The sequence below is a fragment of the Lichenostomus cassidix genome, chromosome 27, assembly GCF_008360975.1.
Source record: "Lichenostomus cassidix isolate B80296 chromosome 27, HeHo_3.0, whole genome shotgun sequence".
In the NCBI taxonomy this organism is placed as follows: domain Eukaryota; kingdom Metazoa; phylum Chordata; class Aves; order Passeriformes; family Meliphagidae; genus Lichenostomus; species Lichenostomus cassidix.
In genome coordinates this window covers 4,347,814-4,361,076 of record NC_139507.1, presented here as the reverse complement: position 1 = coordinate 4,361,076, position 13,263 = coordinate 4,347,814, and the positions used below count along the sequence as shown (strand labels likewise).

At 50.2% G+C, this 13,263-nt stretch overlaps 1 protein-coding gene across 1 annotated transcript; it reads left to right on the top strand.

Moving 5' to 3' along the window:
• Positions 1 to 383: 383 nt before the first annotated feature.
• MRPL45 (mitochondrial ribosomal protein L45) lies at positions 384 to 11,362 on the top strand. Its single transcript, XM_085083501.1, has 8 exons — positions 384 to 466; positions 727 to 922; positions 2,160 to 2,277; positions 3,588 to 3,686; positions 5,887 to 5,935; positions 6,502 to 6,651; positions 8,459 to 8,632; positions 10,940 to 11,362. The coding sequence occupies exons 1-8, from the start codon at positions 410 to 412 to the stop codon at positions 10,997 to 10,999; spliced, it is 903 nt and encodes a 300-aa protein (XP_084939627.1). The 5' UTR covers positions 384 to 409; the 3' UTR covers positions 11,000 to 11,362.
• The last annotated feature ends 1,901 nt before the right edge of the window (positions 11,363 to 13,263 follow it).

Here is a 13,263-nt window from a genome sequence, read left to right as displayed (position 1 = left end):
GCGTGTCCAGAGGTGACCCCGCTGCCCCGGGGGTCTCCCACCCCCCCAACACCCCCGCACGGGGCAGGGTGAGGATCCCCCTCCTGTCTCCCGTGCCCCGAGAGGGATCTCCCCCCCATGCCCCCCATCCCATCCCCCCCTCCCCCATCCCCCACCCCCCCGCACTGCACCACGCACTCCGCTCCCCCCCCCGCGCTCACGGTGGGCGGAGCCTCCCCTTAGCCACGCCCCCCGCGCTCCGCAGCCGATGGAATTTTCCACTCCCGGGCGCGCCGCGTGCTCCCGCCGGCCACGCCCCTTCCCGCGCGCGCGCCCCGCTCGGCCCCGCCCACCGCGCCATGGCCCCGCCCACCGCGCCTTGGCCACGCCCACACCGCCACCTTCCCGCCATCCCCCGCGGCGGGTCAAGATGGCGGCCGCCATGGCGGCGGGGTTAGGCCGCAGCGCGCCGCGGCTCTGCTGGAAGGTGCGGCCGGGAGGAGCGGCTGAGGGGCCGCGGGAGGCTGCGAGAGGCTGCGGGGAATAGCTGTGGGGCCGCGGGGAGCCGCGGGAGGCTGCGAGAGGCTGCGGGGAGCGGCTGCGGGAGGCTGGGAGGGCTGTGCGGCCGCGGGGTGAGCGCTGTTGGTGAGGCAGAGCGCGGAGGCCCGCGGCGCCTGCGAGGCGTGAGGGGAATTTAATAAACCATTAACAAACGTTGGCTCACTCACTGCTGTCGCCTTTCCTCAGGCTGTGCAGTCCCTGCTGCGGCCCGGCGCGGCTCTGTGGGGTGTCACCGTCCCGGTGAGGGGCAGGAGGAGATGCCCGCGGGTGCCCGAGTGGGCTCGGGAGCTGAGCCCGGCGGAGAGGGACCGGAGACTCCAATCCGCCGCGCCGGTGTTCCCCGACGAGCGCGTTGAGCGAACCTTCTACCTGGCGTGCACGGGTAAAGGGGAGCCAGCCGGGGAGGGGAGGTGTGTGACTGAGGGAACTGGAGCGATTCGGGGTGAATTGGAGAGATTCGGGGTGAATTGCTCACTCTGCCTCCTGCTGCTCTGCCTGACCTCCGGAGGTGCCTTTGTGCCTTGAGGTGTGGAATCCCAGAGTGGTTTGTTGGGAAAAAAACGTCCAATTTCACCTTCTGCCGTGGCAGGGACACCTCCCAGTATCCCAGGGACAATTTCCAGTATCCTAGGGATCACCTCCCAGTATCCCGGGGACACCTCCCAGTATGGCAGGGACACTTCCCAGTATCCAGGGACATCTCCAGTATCCCAGGGACACTTCCCAGTATCCTAGAGACACCTCCCAGTATCCAGGGGACACCTCCCAGTATCCCAGGCTGCTCCAAGCCCTGTCCAGCCTGGCTTTGGACACTTCCAGGGAATTCCATCCCCATCCCATCCCATCCCATCCCATTTCCCATCCCATTCCATCCCGTCCCATTTCCCATCCCATTCCATCCCGTCCCATTTCCCATCCCATTCCATCCCGTCCCATCCCAACCTCTCCAACCCATCCCCATCCCATGTCCATCTCCATCTCCATCAATCCCATCCCATCAATCCCATCCCATCCCATAGATCCCATCCCATCCCATTATCTCATCCCATCCCATTATCTCATCCCATCCCAACCTCCCCATCCCGTCTCCATCAATCCCATTATCCCATCCCATTATCCCATCCCATTATCCCATCCCATCCCATTGTCCCATCCCATTATCCCATCCCATCCCATTATCCCATTCCATCCCATCCCATTATCCCATCCAATCCCATTATCCCATCTCCATCTCCATCAATCCCATTATCCCCTCCCATTATCCCATCCCATTGTCCCATCCCATCCCAACCTCTCCAACCCATCCCATGTCCATCTCCATCTCCATCAATCCCATCCCAATTCATAGATCCCATTATCCCATCCCATTATCCCATCCCATTATCCCATCCCATTATCCCATCCCATCCCATCCCATCCCAGTACCCAATTCCCTCCCACCATCCCACCTAAACCCCAAATTTAACCCATTTCCCCTCTCCCTCCACCACATCACACATCCCAGCACCACCCCACGCCACAACCTCTCTCCCTGTCCCCACGTCCCCTCCCTGTCCCCTCCCTGTCCCCTCCCTCCCGCTGTCCCCAAGGCTCCTGCTGAGCAGTTTTCCTGTCCCCAGCTGAGATCATGGATCCCTATGTCCCCCCCGAGGGTGACGCCCGCCGCAGCTCGCTCTCCAGGGACGGCGTCAGGCAGCACATGGACAGACTGAGGCAAACTGCTGCTTCCCAGCTGGCGTGAGTTACTGACGTTCATTAGCTCCAAGGTGGTTCATTAGTTAATTAGCTGCTGGGGAGGTTTGCTAGGTTGGGGTTGGGGGGGTTTTGCCTGGGGTTTTGAGGGGTTTTTGGGGGAGTTTTGGGGTTAGGGGGTTGGTTTTCCTCCCTGCTTTTTGTGGTGGTGGTGGTGGTGTCTTTCCCCAGATGGGAGAATGTTCTCAGCTCTTCTCATGGGAATTTCCACTCCAATTTTTTTGGAATTTTTTTGATTTTTTTTGTGGATTTTTAAAAAAATTTTTTGGATTTTTTGGATATTTTTGGATTTTCAAAAAAAAATTTTTGGATTTTTTTGGAATTTTTTTTTTTTTGGATTTTTTTATTTTTGGATTTTTTTATTTTTGGATTTTTGATTTTTTATTTTTTGGATTTTTTATTTTTGGATTTTTTTGGATTTTGGATTTTGGTTTTTTTTTGATTTTTTTGTTTTGGATTTTCTTGGATTTTTTTGGATTTTTTTGGATTTTTTAAAAAATTTTTTGGGGATTTTTTGGGGATTTTTTTTGGATTTTTTGGGGGGATTTTTTTGGATTTTTTGGGTTTTTTTGGATTTTTTTGGATTTGTCTGCTCAAAGAGCTCCAAATTTTTTTTTGTTCTAGTGGGGGATCTCCAATTCTCAGCTGGGCTGAGATCTCTTTAGGATCTTTTTAATTGTTTTGATTATTTTATTTTTTATTAATTTTTTATTAATTTTTAATTAATTTTTATTATTTATTAATATATAGGTTTATATACAATTTTTATATATATGAAACATATATATGAAGTATAATATATGGATATGGGATATATGGGATAATATATAATAATATATAACAAAAATAAATATTAAATAACATTTTTAGTATAATAAATAAATTAATAATAAATGTGAAAGAAATAATATTATTGATAAAATTAGTTATTAAATAAGTTAATTTAATTAATCTAAGCTGGGCTAAGATCACTTTAGGATCTTTTTAATCGTTTTAATCAATTTATTTTTGTTTCTTATTACTTATTTTTATTACTTATTTAAACATATATTAATCTCTCTTTTTTTTAATATATATATTTAACATTATATATATGGAACACAATATGTGAATGTGAGATAATATATAATAATATATAAAAAATAATAAATATTATTTATTAATAATAAAATTAGTTATTAAATTAATTTAATTAATCAGAGCTGGGCTGAGATCCCCTCTAGGATCCCTGCCCTCCCCCAGACCCCCAGCACAGCTCCAATTCCCTTTTCCCTCATTTCCCTCTCTCCTCCCAGCCTGAGGAAGATCAAAGATCACGACCCAGATTTCAGCACCAAAACCTTCCCAGAAAAGGCTCAGGAGATCTTCATCGAGGCTCACAACTCCCTGGCCAAGTGAGAACTTCCCTGAGCCACAGGATGGTTTGTTTGCCATGGAATCACAAAATCCTGGGATGGTTTGGGGTTGGGAAGAACCTAAATCCATCCAGTGGGATTAGCAGGAAAGACAGGAGCACCTTGGTGTCCCTAAATCCCTGGGAATGTCCAAGGATGGTTTGTTTTCCATGGAATCACAAAATCCTGGGATGCTTTGGGGTTGGGAAGGACCTAAACTCATCCAGTGGGATGAGAAGGAGAGAGAGGAACACCTTGCTGGCCCCAAATCCCTGAGAATTGTTTGTTTTCCACGGAATAATGAAATCCTGGGATGGTTTGGGGTTGGGAAGGAGCTGAACTCATCTAGTGGGATTAGCAGGACTGAGAGGAACACCTTGTTGTCCCTAAATCCCTGGGAATGTCCAAGGATTCTTTATTTTCCATGGAATCATGAAATCCTGGGATGGTTTGGGGTTGGGAAGAACCTAAACTCATCCAGTGGGATCAGAAGGACTGAGAGGAACACCTTGTTGTCCCTAAATCCCTGGGAATGTCCAAGGATTCTTTGTTTTCCATGGAATCATGAAATCCTGGGATGGTTTGGGGTTGGGAAGGACCTAAACTCATCCAGTGGGATCAGGAGGACAGAGAGGAACACCTTGCTGGCCCTAAATCCCTGGGAATTGTTTGTTTTCCATGAAATCACAAAATCCTGGGATGGTTTGGGGTTGGGAAGGAGCTGAACTCATCCAGTGGAATCCGGAGGACAGAGAGGAACACCTTGTTCCCCTTAAATCCCTGGGAACCAAGAATCATGAAATCCTGGGATGGTTTGGGGTTGGGAAGGACCTGAACTCATCCAGTGGGATCAGGAGGACAGACAGGAACACCTTGGTGCCCCTAAATCCCTGGGAATTTTAAAAATTCTTAAAAAAGCAAGGATGGTTTGTTTTCCATGGAATCACAAAATCCTGGGATGGTTTGGGGTTGGGAAGGAGCTGAACTCATCCAGAAGGACAGAGAGGAACACCTTGCTGGCCCTAAATCCCTGGGAATGTCCAAGGCCAAGCAGGAATTAGTGGGGGAAAATCAGGAATTAGTGGGGGAAAGCAGGAATTAGTGGGGGAAAGCAGGAATTAGTGTGGAAAGCGGGAATTAGTATGGAAAGCAGGAATTAGTGGGGGAAAATCAGGAATTTGGGGGGAAAATCAGGAAATTGGGGGGAAAGCAGGAATCAGTGGGGGAAATCAGGAATTTGTGGGGGGAAAGCAGGAATTTGTGGGGAAAGCAGGAATTAGTGGGGGAAAAGCAGGAATTCCTGGGGGATAATCAGGAATTAGTGGGGGAAAATCAGGAATTAGTGGGGAAAGCAGGAATTCCTGGGGGAAAATCAGGAATTAGTGTGGAAAGCAGGAATTAGTGGGGAAAATCAGGAATTCGTGGGGGAAAATCAGGAATTCGTGGGGGAAAATCAGGAATTAGTGGGGAAAGCAGGAATTTGGTGGGGAAAATCAGGAATTAGTGGGGGAAAATCAGGAATTCCTGGGGGAAAATCAGGAATTAGTGGGAAAAATCAGGAATTAGTGGGGAAAAATCAGGAATTTGGGGGAAAAGCAGGAATTAGTGGGAAAATGAGGAATTTGGGGGAAAGCAGGAATTAGTGGGAAATTCAGGAATATGTGGGGAAAGCAGGAATTAGTGGGGGAAAATCAGGAATTTGTGGGGGAAAGCAGGAATTTTTGGGGGAAGATCAGGAATTTGTGGGGGAAAATCAGGAATTTGGGGGGGAAAGCAGGAATTAGTTGGAAAATCAGGAATTTGTGGGGGGAAGTCAGGAATTAGTGGGGAACGTCAGGAATTTGTAGGGAAAAATCAGGAATTAGTGGGGGAAAATCAGGAATTCCTGGGGGAAAATCAGGAATTATTGGGGAAAAATCAGGAATTCCTGGGGGAAAATCAGGAATTATTGGGGAAAAATCAGGAATTCCTGGGGGAAAGCAGGAATTAGTGGGGAAAATCAGGAATTAGCAGGGGAAAATCAGGAATTAATGGGGAAAATCAGGAATTAGTGGGGGAAAATCAGGAATTAGTGGGGGAAAATCAGGAATAATTGGGGAAAAATCAGGAATTGCTGGGGGAAAATCAGGAATTACTTGGGAAAATCAGGAATTAGTAGGGAAAGCTCCTGTGCTGAGTTGACAGAGTGTTTCCTTTGCAGTTTTAACAAGCAGAAGCTTCACTCCCTGGTGACCGAGCGCTGCTACCCCGTAAGTTCTGGAATTTTGGGATTTCCTCAGCTGGAAGGAACCCACAGGGATCATCAGTCCAACCCCTGGATTGGTTATCCCTGCCCAGGATAATCCCAGAAATCCCATCCTGGAGCTCTGGCAGGTTTGGGATCATGACCATGCCTGGGGAGCTGTTCCAGGCTATATTTTTGGGTTTCATTTCACCCTCTGGATGAAAATTTTCCCTAAAATCCATCCTAACCCTCCCCTGGCACAGCTCCAGCATTCCCTGGATCCTGTTTGCTCCCTTGATCACCTCCATGGTGTGTGAAACTCCAAATTCAACCATCTGCCTCATTTTTAAAGGATTTTTTCCATGTTTTTTTTTGTTTTTTAAGGCTCTCAAAACCTGGTGATGCTTCATTTTTTTTCTAGATACAGCAAAAAGCTGGGAGGGGAAAACCCAAAATGATTGAATATTGCTGGTGCAGAGCAATTTTTTTGTCTCATTGACATCCAAACCAAATCCTGTGCTGTTTTTTGTAGTCAGGAATGACCGAATTTTTAATTATTATTATTAATTTTAAACTGATTCCTCCTGGCAGGACATGGTGCGTGGGAACAGGTACAAAACCATCCGCTGGAGGTTCCTGGAGTCCCTGGAGCCCCCCAGGGTGGTCCATGTGCGCTGTGACAGCCTGATGAACAAGGGCAACCTCTACGGGCAGGTGACAGTGAGGATGCACTCGAGGCAGGTGAGCCCTTGCAGGGAAAGGACCTTCAGTGCCATCCAGTGCCACATTTTGTCAGCCTGGGATGCTCCCAGGGATGGGGTGGCCACAGCTTCGGTGGGAAATCCATCCCAGCCCTTCCCAGGGTGGGATTTCATCTAAATTTCATCTAAATTTCAGTTTGAAGTCATTTCTCCCTGTCCTGATCAATAGTCCCTCTCTGTCTTTACTGGAAGGTCATGGTTGGGTCAACCTGGAACCTTCTCCAGGCTGAATAATTTCAGTTTTCCCAGCCTTTTCTCCTAGGAAAATCCATCCCAGCCCTTCCCAGGGAGGAATTTCTTCCCAATATTTCATCTAAATTTCAGTTTGAAGCCATTTCTCCTTGTCCTCCCATTCCTTTTCAATAGTCCCTTTCCATCTTTACTGGAAGGTCATGGTTAGGTCACCCTGGAACCTTCTCCAGGCTGAGCAATTCCAATTTTCCCAGCCTTTTCTCCTAGGAAAATCCATCCCAGTCCTTCCCAGAGAGGAATTTCTTCCCAATATTCCATCTAAATTTCAGTTTGAAGCTGTTTCTTCCTGTCCTGGTCAGTAGTACCTTTCCATCTTTCCTGGAAGGTCATGGTTGGGTCAGTCTGGAACCTTCTCCAGGCTGAGCAATCCCAATTTTCCCAGCCTTTCCTCCTAGGAAAATCCATCCCAGAGAAGAATTTCTTCCCAATATTTCATCTAAATTTCAGTTTGAAGCCATTTCTCCTTGTCCTGCCATTCCTGGTCAGTAGTCCCTCTCCATCTTCCCTGGAAGGTCATGGTTGGGTCAACCTGGAACCTTCTCCAGGCTGAACAATCTCAATTTTCCCAGCCTTTCCTCCTAGGAAAATCCATTTCAGAGAAGAATTTCTTCCCAATATGCAATCTAAATTTCAGTTTGTAGCCATTTCTACTTGTCCTCCCATTCCTTTTCAATAATCCTTCTCCATCTTTCCTGGAAAGTCACAGTTGGGTCAGTCTGGAACCTTCTCCAGGCTGAATAATCCTAATTTTCCCAGCCTTTCCTCCTAGGAAAATTCATCCCAGAGAAGAATTTCTTCCCAATATTTCATCTAAATTTCAGTTTGAAGCCATTTCTCCTTGTCCTCCCATTCCTGGTCAATGGTTCTTCTCTGTCTTTACTGGAAGGTCACAGTTAGGTCAACCTGGAACCTTCTCCAGGCTGAGCAATTCCAATTTTCCCAGCCTTTTCTCCTAGGAAAATCCATCCCAGTCCTTCCCAGGGAGGGATTTCTTCCCAATATTTCATCTAAATTTCAGTTTGAAGCTGTTTCTCCCTGTCCTGGTCAATAGTCCTTTTCCATCTTTACTGGAAGGTCATGGTTGGGTCAATCTGGAACCTTCCCCAGGCTGAATAATCCTAATTTTTCCAACCTTTCCTCCTAGGAAAATCCATCCCAGCCCCTCCCAGAGAGGAATTTCTTCCCAATATGCAATCTAAATTTCAGTTTGAAGCCATTTCTCCTTGTCCTCCCATTCCTGGTCAATAATCCTTCTCCATCTTTCCTGGAAGGTCATGGTTAGGTTGTTCTGGAGCAATCTCCAGGCTGAACAATCCCAATTTTCCCAACCTTTCCTCCTAGGACAATCCATCCCTCCCCTCAGTGACACCAACCCCACCCTGCTACCAGCCCAGCACACCAAATTCCATCGTATTTCGGGTCAAAAACACCTTAAATCCCATCCCACCCCACCCCACCACGGGCAGGACCACCTCCCACTCCCCCAGCTCACTCCTAACCCCATCCAACCTGGATTTTTTCCCTCTTTTTCACAGATTTTGGCCATTTATGACCGCTTTGGGCGCCTGATGTACGGCGGGGAGGATGTTCCCAAGGATGTTCTGGAGTATGTTGTGTTTGAGAGGTACCTGGTGAACCCCTACGGGACGTGGAGGATGCACGGCAAGATCGTCCCCGAGTGGGCGCCGCCCAAGGAGCCCATCGTGAAGGTGGGCAAGGCTGGAAATTTGGGGGAATTTTGGGAGAAAGCTGAGGTGCCTGTGGGGAATGGGGTGGGTTCAGCCAAGGGCTGAGCTGGTGGGTGACAGGGAGTTGTTCCTGGAGTGTGTGGGAGGTGCAATGGAGGTTGAGGGGTGGAAATGAGAGGCTGAGGGGTGGAAGGAGAGGTTGAGGGGCTGGAAGGGAAGGCTGAGGGGTGGAATGGAGGCTGAGGGGTTGGAATGGAGGTTGAGGGGTGGAAATGAGAGGCTGAGGGGTGGAAGGAGAGGTTGAGGGGCTGGAAGGGAAGGCTGAGGCCTAGAAGGGGAAGCTGAGGGGCAGAAGGGGAGGTTGAGGGGCTGGAAGGAGAGGCTGAGGGGTTGGAATGGAGGCTGAGAGGTTGGAAGGGGACAGTGAAGGGCTGGAAGGAGAGTCTGAGGCCTGGAAGAGGATGATGAGGCCTGGAATGGAGGTTGAGGGGCTGGAAGGAGAGGCTGAGGGGCTGGAAGGGAAGGCTGAGGGGTGGAATGGAGGTTGAGGGCTGGAATGGAGAGGCTGAGGGGTTGGAATGGAGGCTGAGGGGTTGGAATGGAGGCTGAGGGGTTGGAATGGAGGCTGAGGGGTTGGAATGGAGGCTGAGGGGTTGGAATAGAGGCTGAGGGGTTGGAATGGAGGGTGAGGGGTGGAAAGGGAGGCTGAAGGGCTGGAAGGGGAAGCTGATGGCCTGGAATGGAGGTTGAGGGGCTGGAAGGAGTGGCTGAGGGGTTGAAGAGGATGATCAGGCCTGGAAGGAGAGACTGAGGGGTGGAATGGAGGCTGAGGAGTGGAAAGGGACAATGAGGCCTGGAATGGAGGCTGGGGGGTGGAAGGAGAGGCTGAGGGGGTGGAAGAGGGGGATGAGGGGTTGGAATGGAGGCTGAGGGCTGGAAAGAGAGACTGAGGGGCCGGAGGAGAGGAGACCTCCTTGACAGTGAGGTCTGGAATGGAGGCTGAGGGGTTGAAAAGGGAGGCAGAGGCCTGGAAGGGAGGTTGAGGAGCTGGAAGGAGAGGCTGAGGGGTTGAAGAGGAGGCTGAGGAGTGGAACAGGATGATGAGGCCTGGAAGGAGAGACTGAGAGGTTGGAATGGAGGCTGAGGGCTGGAAAGAGAGGCTGAGGGGCTGGAAGAGGAGACTGAAGGACTGGAATGGAGGCTGAGGCTTGCAAGAGGCTGGAGGCTGGAAGGAGAGGCTGATGGCTGGAATGGAGGCTGAGGGGGTGGAAAGGGAGGTTGAGGCCTGGAATGGAGGTTGAGGGGCTGGAAGGAAAGGCTGAGGGGCTGGAAGGAGAGGGTGAGACCTAGAATGAGATGATGAGGCCTGGAAGGAGAGGCTGAGATGCTGGAAAGGGACAATAAGGTCTGGAATGGAGGCTGAGGGGCTGGAATGGAGGCTGGGAGATGGAAAGGGACAATGAGGCCTGGAATGGAGGCTGAGGGGTTGGAATGGAGGCTGAGGCCTGGAAGGGGAAGCTGAGGGGCTGGAAGTGGAAGCTGATGGCCTGAAATGGAGGTTGAGTAGCTGGAAGGGGAGGATGAGGGGTGGAAAGGGACAATGAGGCTTGGAATGGAGGTTGAGGGGCTGGAAGGAGAGACTGAGGGGTTGAAGACGAGACTGAGGGGTGGAACAGGACGATCGAGCCTGGAAGGAGGGACTGAGGGGTTGGAATGGAGGCTGAGGGCTGGAAGGGGAGTCTGAGGGGTTGGAATGGAGGTTGAAGGGCTGGAACAGGACGATGAGGTCTGGAAGGAGAGACTGAGGCCTGGAACAGGAAGCTGAGGGGTTGGAAGGGGAGGCTTGAGGGGTGGAAAGGGAGGTTGAGGGGCAGGAAGGGGAGGCTGAGGCCTGGAATGGAGGCGGAGGGGTGGAACGAGAGGCTGAGGGGTTGGAAGGGAAGGCTGAGGCCTAGAAGGAGATGATGAGGCCTGGAATGGAGGTTGAGGGACTGGAAGGGGAGGTGAGGGGTGGAAGGAGAGCCTGAGGGCTGGAACAGGACAATGATGCCTGGAATGGAGGCTGAGGCCTGGAAGGGGAGGCTGTGGGCAGCGCTGTGCTAATTTTGGGGGCTATTTCCCCTCTTCAAAAGTTTCTCTGCCTCCTTGTGTCACTAAAAATAAATCTTGGAGGAGAAGGAGCTGAGAATTCCAGCACAGTTCAAGGCTTCCCCTCCCCTTATCTCCATCTGATCTCACTCCTCTCCCTTTCCAAAACCCTCTGCTTTCTCCTTTTCCCTTTTTTCCTGCTCTGCCTCCTTTTATCCCCTTTATCCCTTGCTTTTGCAGACGGTGATGATTCCTGGCCCAGCCCTGGATCCCTCCCAGGAGCACCAAGGAGTCAAGTAGGAACTTCTGGGATGTGGACAGCAAACAGCCCAGGAGGGAGGACTGGAAATCACTTTAGGATGTGGCTGTGGAAGCAAAATTCCCTCAGGAATGGATTTGTCACTCCAAAATTGTCCTTAAAGGAGTGGGAAAGAATTGGGAGAGGGATTTGGATGAGCTCTGGGCTCATCCAGACTGTGTTTGGAGTTTGCTCAACCTCACCTTTGCTGAGTTTCCATGAGGATGAGGAACCTCAGGAGCATCCACAGTCCTGGAATTCCATCTGGGAATTCTGTCCAGACGTGGGATATTCCTCCCTTCCCTGGGAGGAGTCACAGACCTGCTGCTCACTCATTAAATTTCCACCAGTGGCTGTTGGCACAATTTTTTCCCCATCTCTCTTTTTTCTCTGTTTATTCCCAAACTCCTTTTTTTTTTTTTTTTAACAGAAACCAGGAAAAAGCTGGAAAAGTAGATTCTAAATCCAATCGTATTGGGAGTGGGTGGCTGTGATTTGGCTCCTGAAGGGAGATTCCTGGAGGAGCAGCAGCAGCACAGCCCTGAAAATTGGATTTAATTCCCTTTTTGACTCCTCACAAGGGTTTGGGGTTTGTTCAGCAGAGCTGATCCCAATTTCAGCAAGGGACTGCCACCATCCTGTGGACACAGTGACGTTTGCAGCTGACCCTGGTGCTGCAGGAATCAGGAAAATATTGGAAAAACACTTTTTTTTCACGGCTGGGAGTAAACCTCCTCATCCATCCCTGCTCTGCTCAGCCAATTCCCCTCACAAAATCCTCACTCCTCACCCACAAACAAACCCTTTTCTCCTCCTTTGCCTTGCTTTTTAAACTCAGCCACTTCCAGGCCGTGGGAGAGTTGAGGGAGTTTTTATTTCCTCCCTTGAGAGCGATTTTGCAGAGCTGTAAAAAAGGGAATTTTGGCTCTTTTTTGGGAGGGCAGAACCTCCTCTTTGTGCCTTGCCAGGAGAGCAGCCAGCACTGGAATCCCTGCCATCCCCTTTGGAAGTCACAGAGGTGTCACAATCCCAAAAAAAAAAAAGCTCAGGAGCTGAGCCAGGAGCTTGGAATTCCTCCTGGATGTGTCTGGAATTCCTCAGCCCAGAGGGAGCAGAAAATTGGGATTTTTCCAGCCTGGAAAAAGGGGAGTTTTGGGGTCTTGTTGTGGATTTCACTCCCTGAAGGAGATGTGGAGAGAGAGTTTTTCCAAGGGATGGAAGGATGGAGGGAATGGGTTTAAATGGGAATAGGGTTGGGTGGGATTTTGGGATGGAATTGCTCCCTGTGAGGGGCTGGGATGGAATTCCCAGGGAAGTTCTGGCTGTCCCTAGATCCCTGGGAATGTCCAAGGATGAGTTTTGGGATCATGGGAGGTGACCCTGGATGGGATTTAAGGTCCTTTCCCTCCATCCCTGGGATTCTGTGGGGTTTTTTCCAGCCCTGGCTCTGGATGAAAAGGGGGATTTTGGGGTGGAATGTGGGTTTTTAGGGAGAATGGGGTTTCCAGCTCCTCTCCAGCCTCTACCTCTCAACCCTTTCCCTGCTGGATTTCTCCTCCAACCTCCCCCAGTGCCATCCCAGCTCTTCCCCACCCCACAAGGAGCCTCTCGGAGCACAATCCATAGATAATTCCATTTATTTCCTGTATTTACACCTAATTACACCACCGGGAGCTGCTGGGCCTTCAACCCCACAGCCCCAAATTCAGCTCTGGGGCTGGGCAGGGGGAGCAACTTGGAGCTCCAGGCTTTCCCTCTGAGAGCCTTGGGTGTCCTGGAGGGAAGGAGGGATGGATGGATGGATGATGGATGGATGAACGATTGGGTGGAGAGGTGGAAAGATGGATGGATGGATGGATGGATGGATGGACGATTGGGTGGAGAGATGGATGCAGGGATGGAAGGATGGATGAATGATGGAAAAATGGATGGATAAATGGATGGATGGATGGATGGATAAATCAGGGATGGATCCATGGATGGATGGAGGAAGGGATGGATGGATCATGGAGGGATGGATCCATGGAGGGAGAAAGGGATTGGTGGATGATGAATGAATGGATGGATGGAGGAAGGGTTGAATGGATCCATGGATGGATGGATCAGGGATGGATCCATGGATGGATGGAGGAATTAATGGATCCATGGATGGATGATGGATGGACGAGTGATTGGGTGGAGGGATGGATGCAAGGATGGAAGGATGGATGGATAAATCAGGGATGGATGGAGGGATGGATGGATGGAGGGATGGATCCATGGTTAG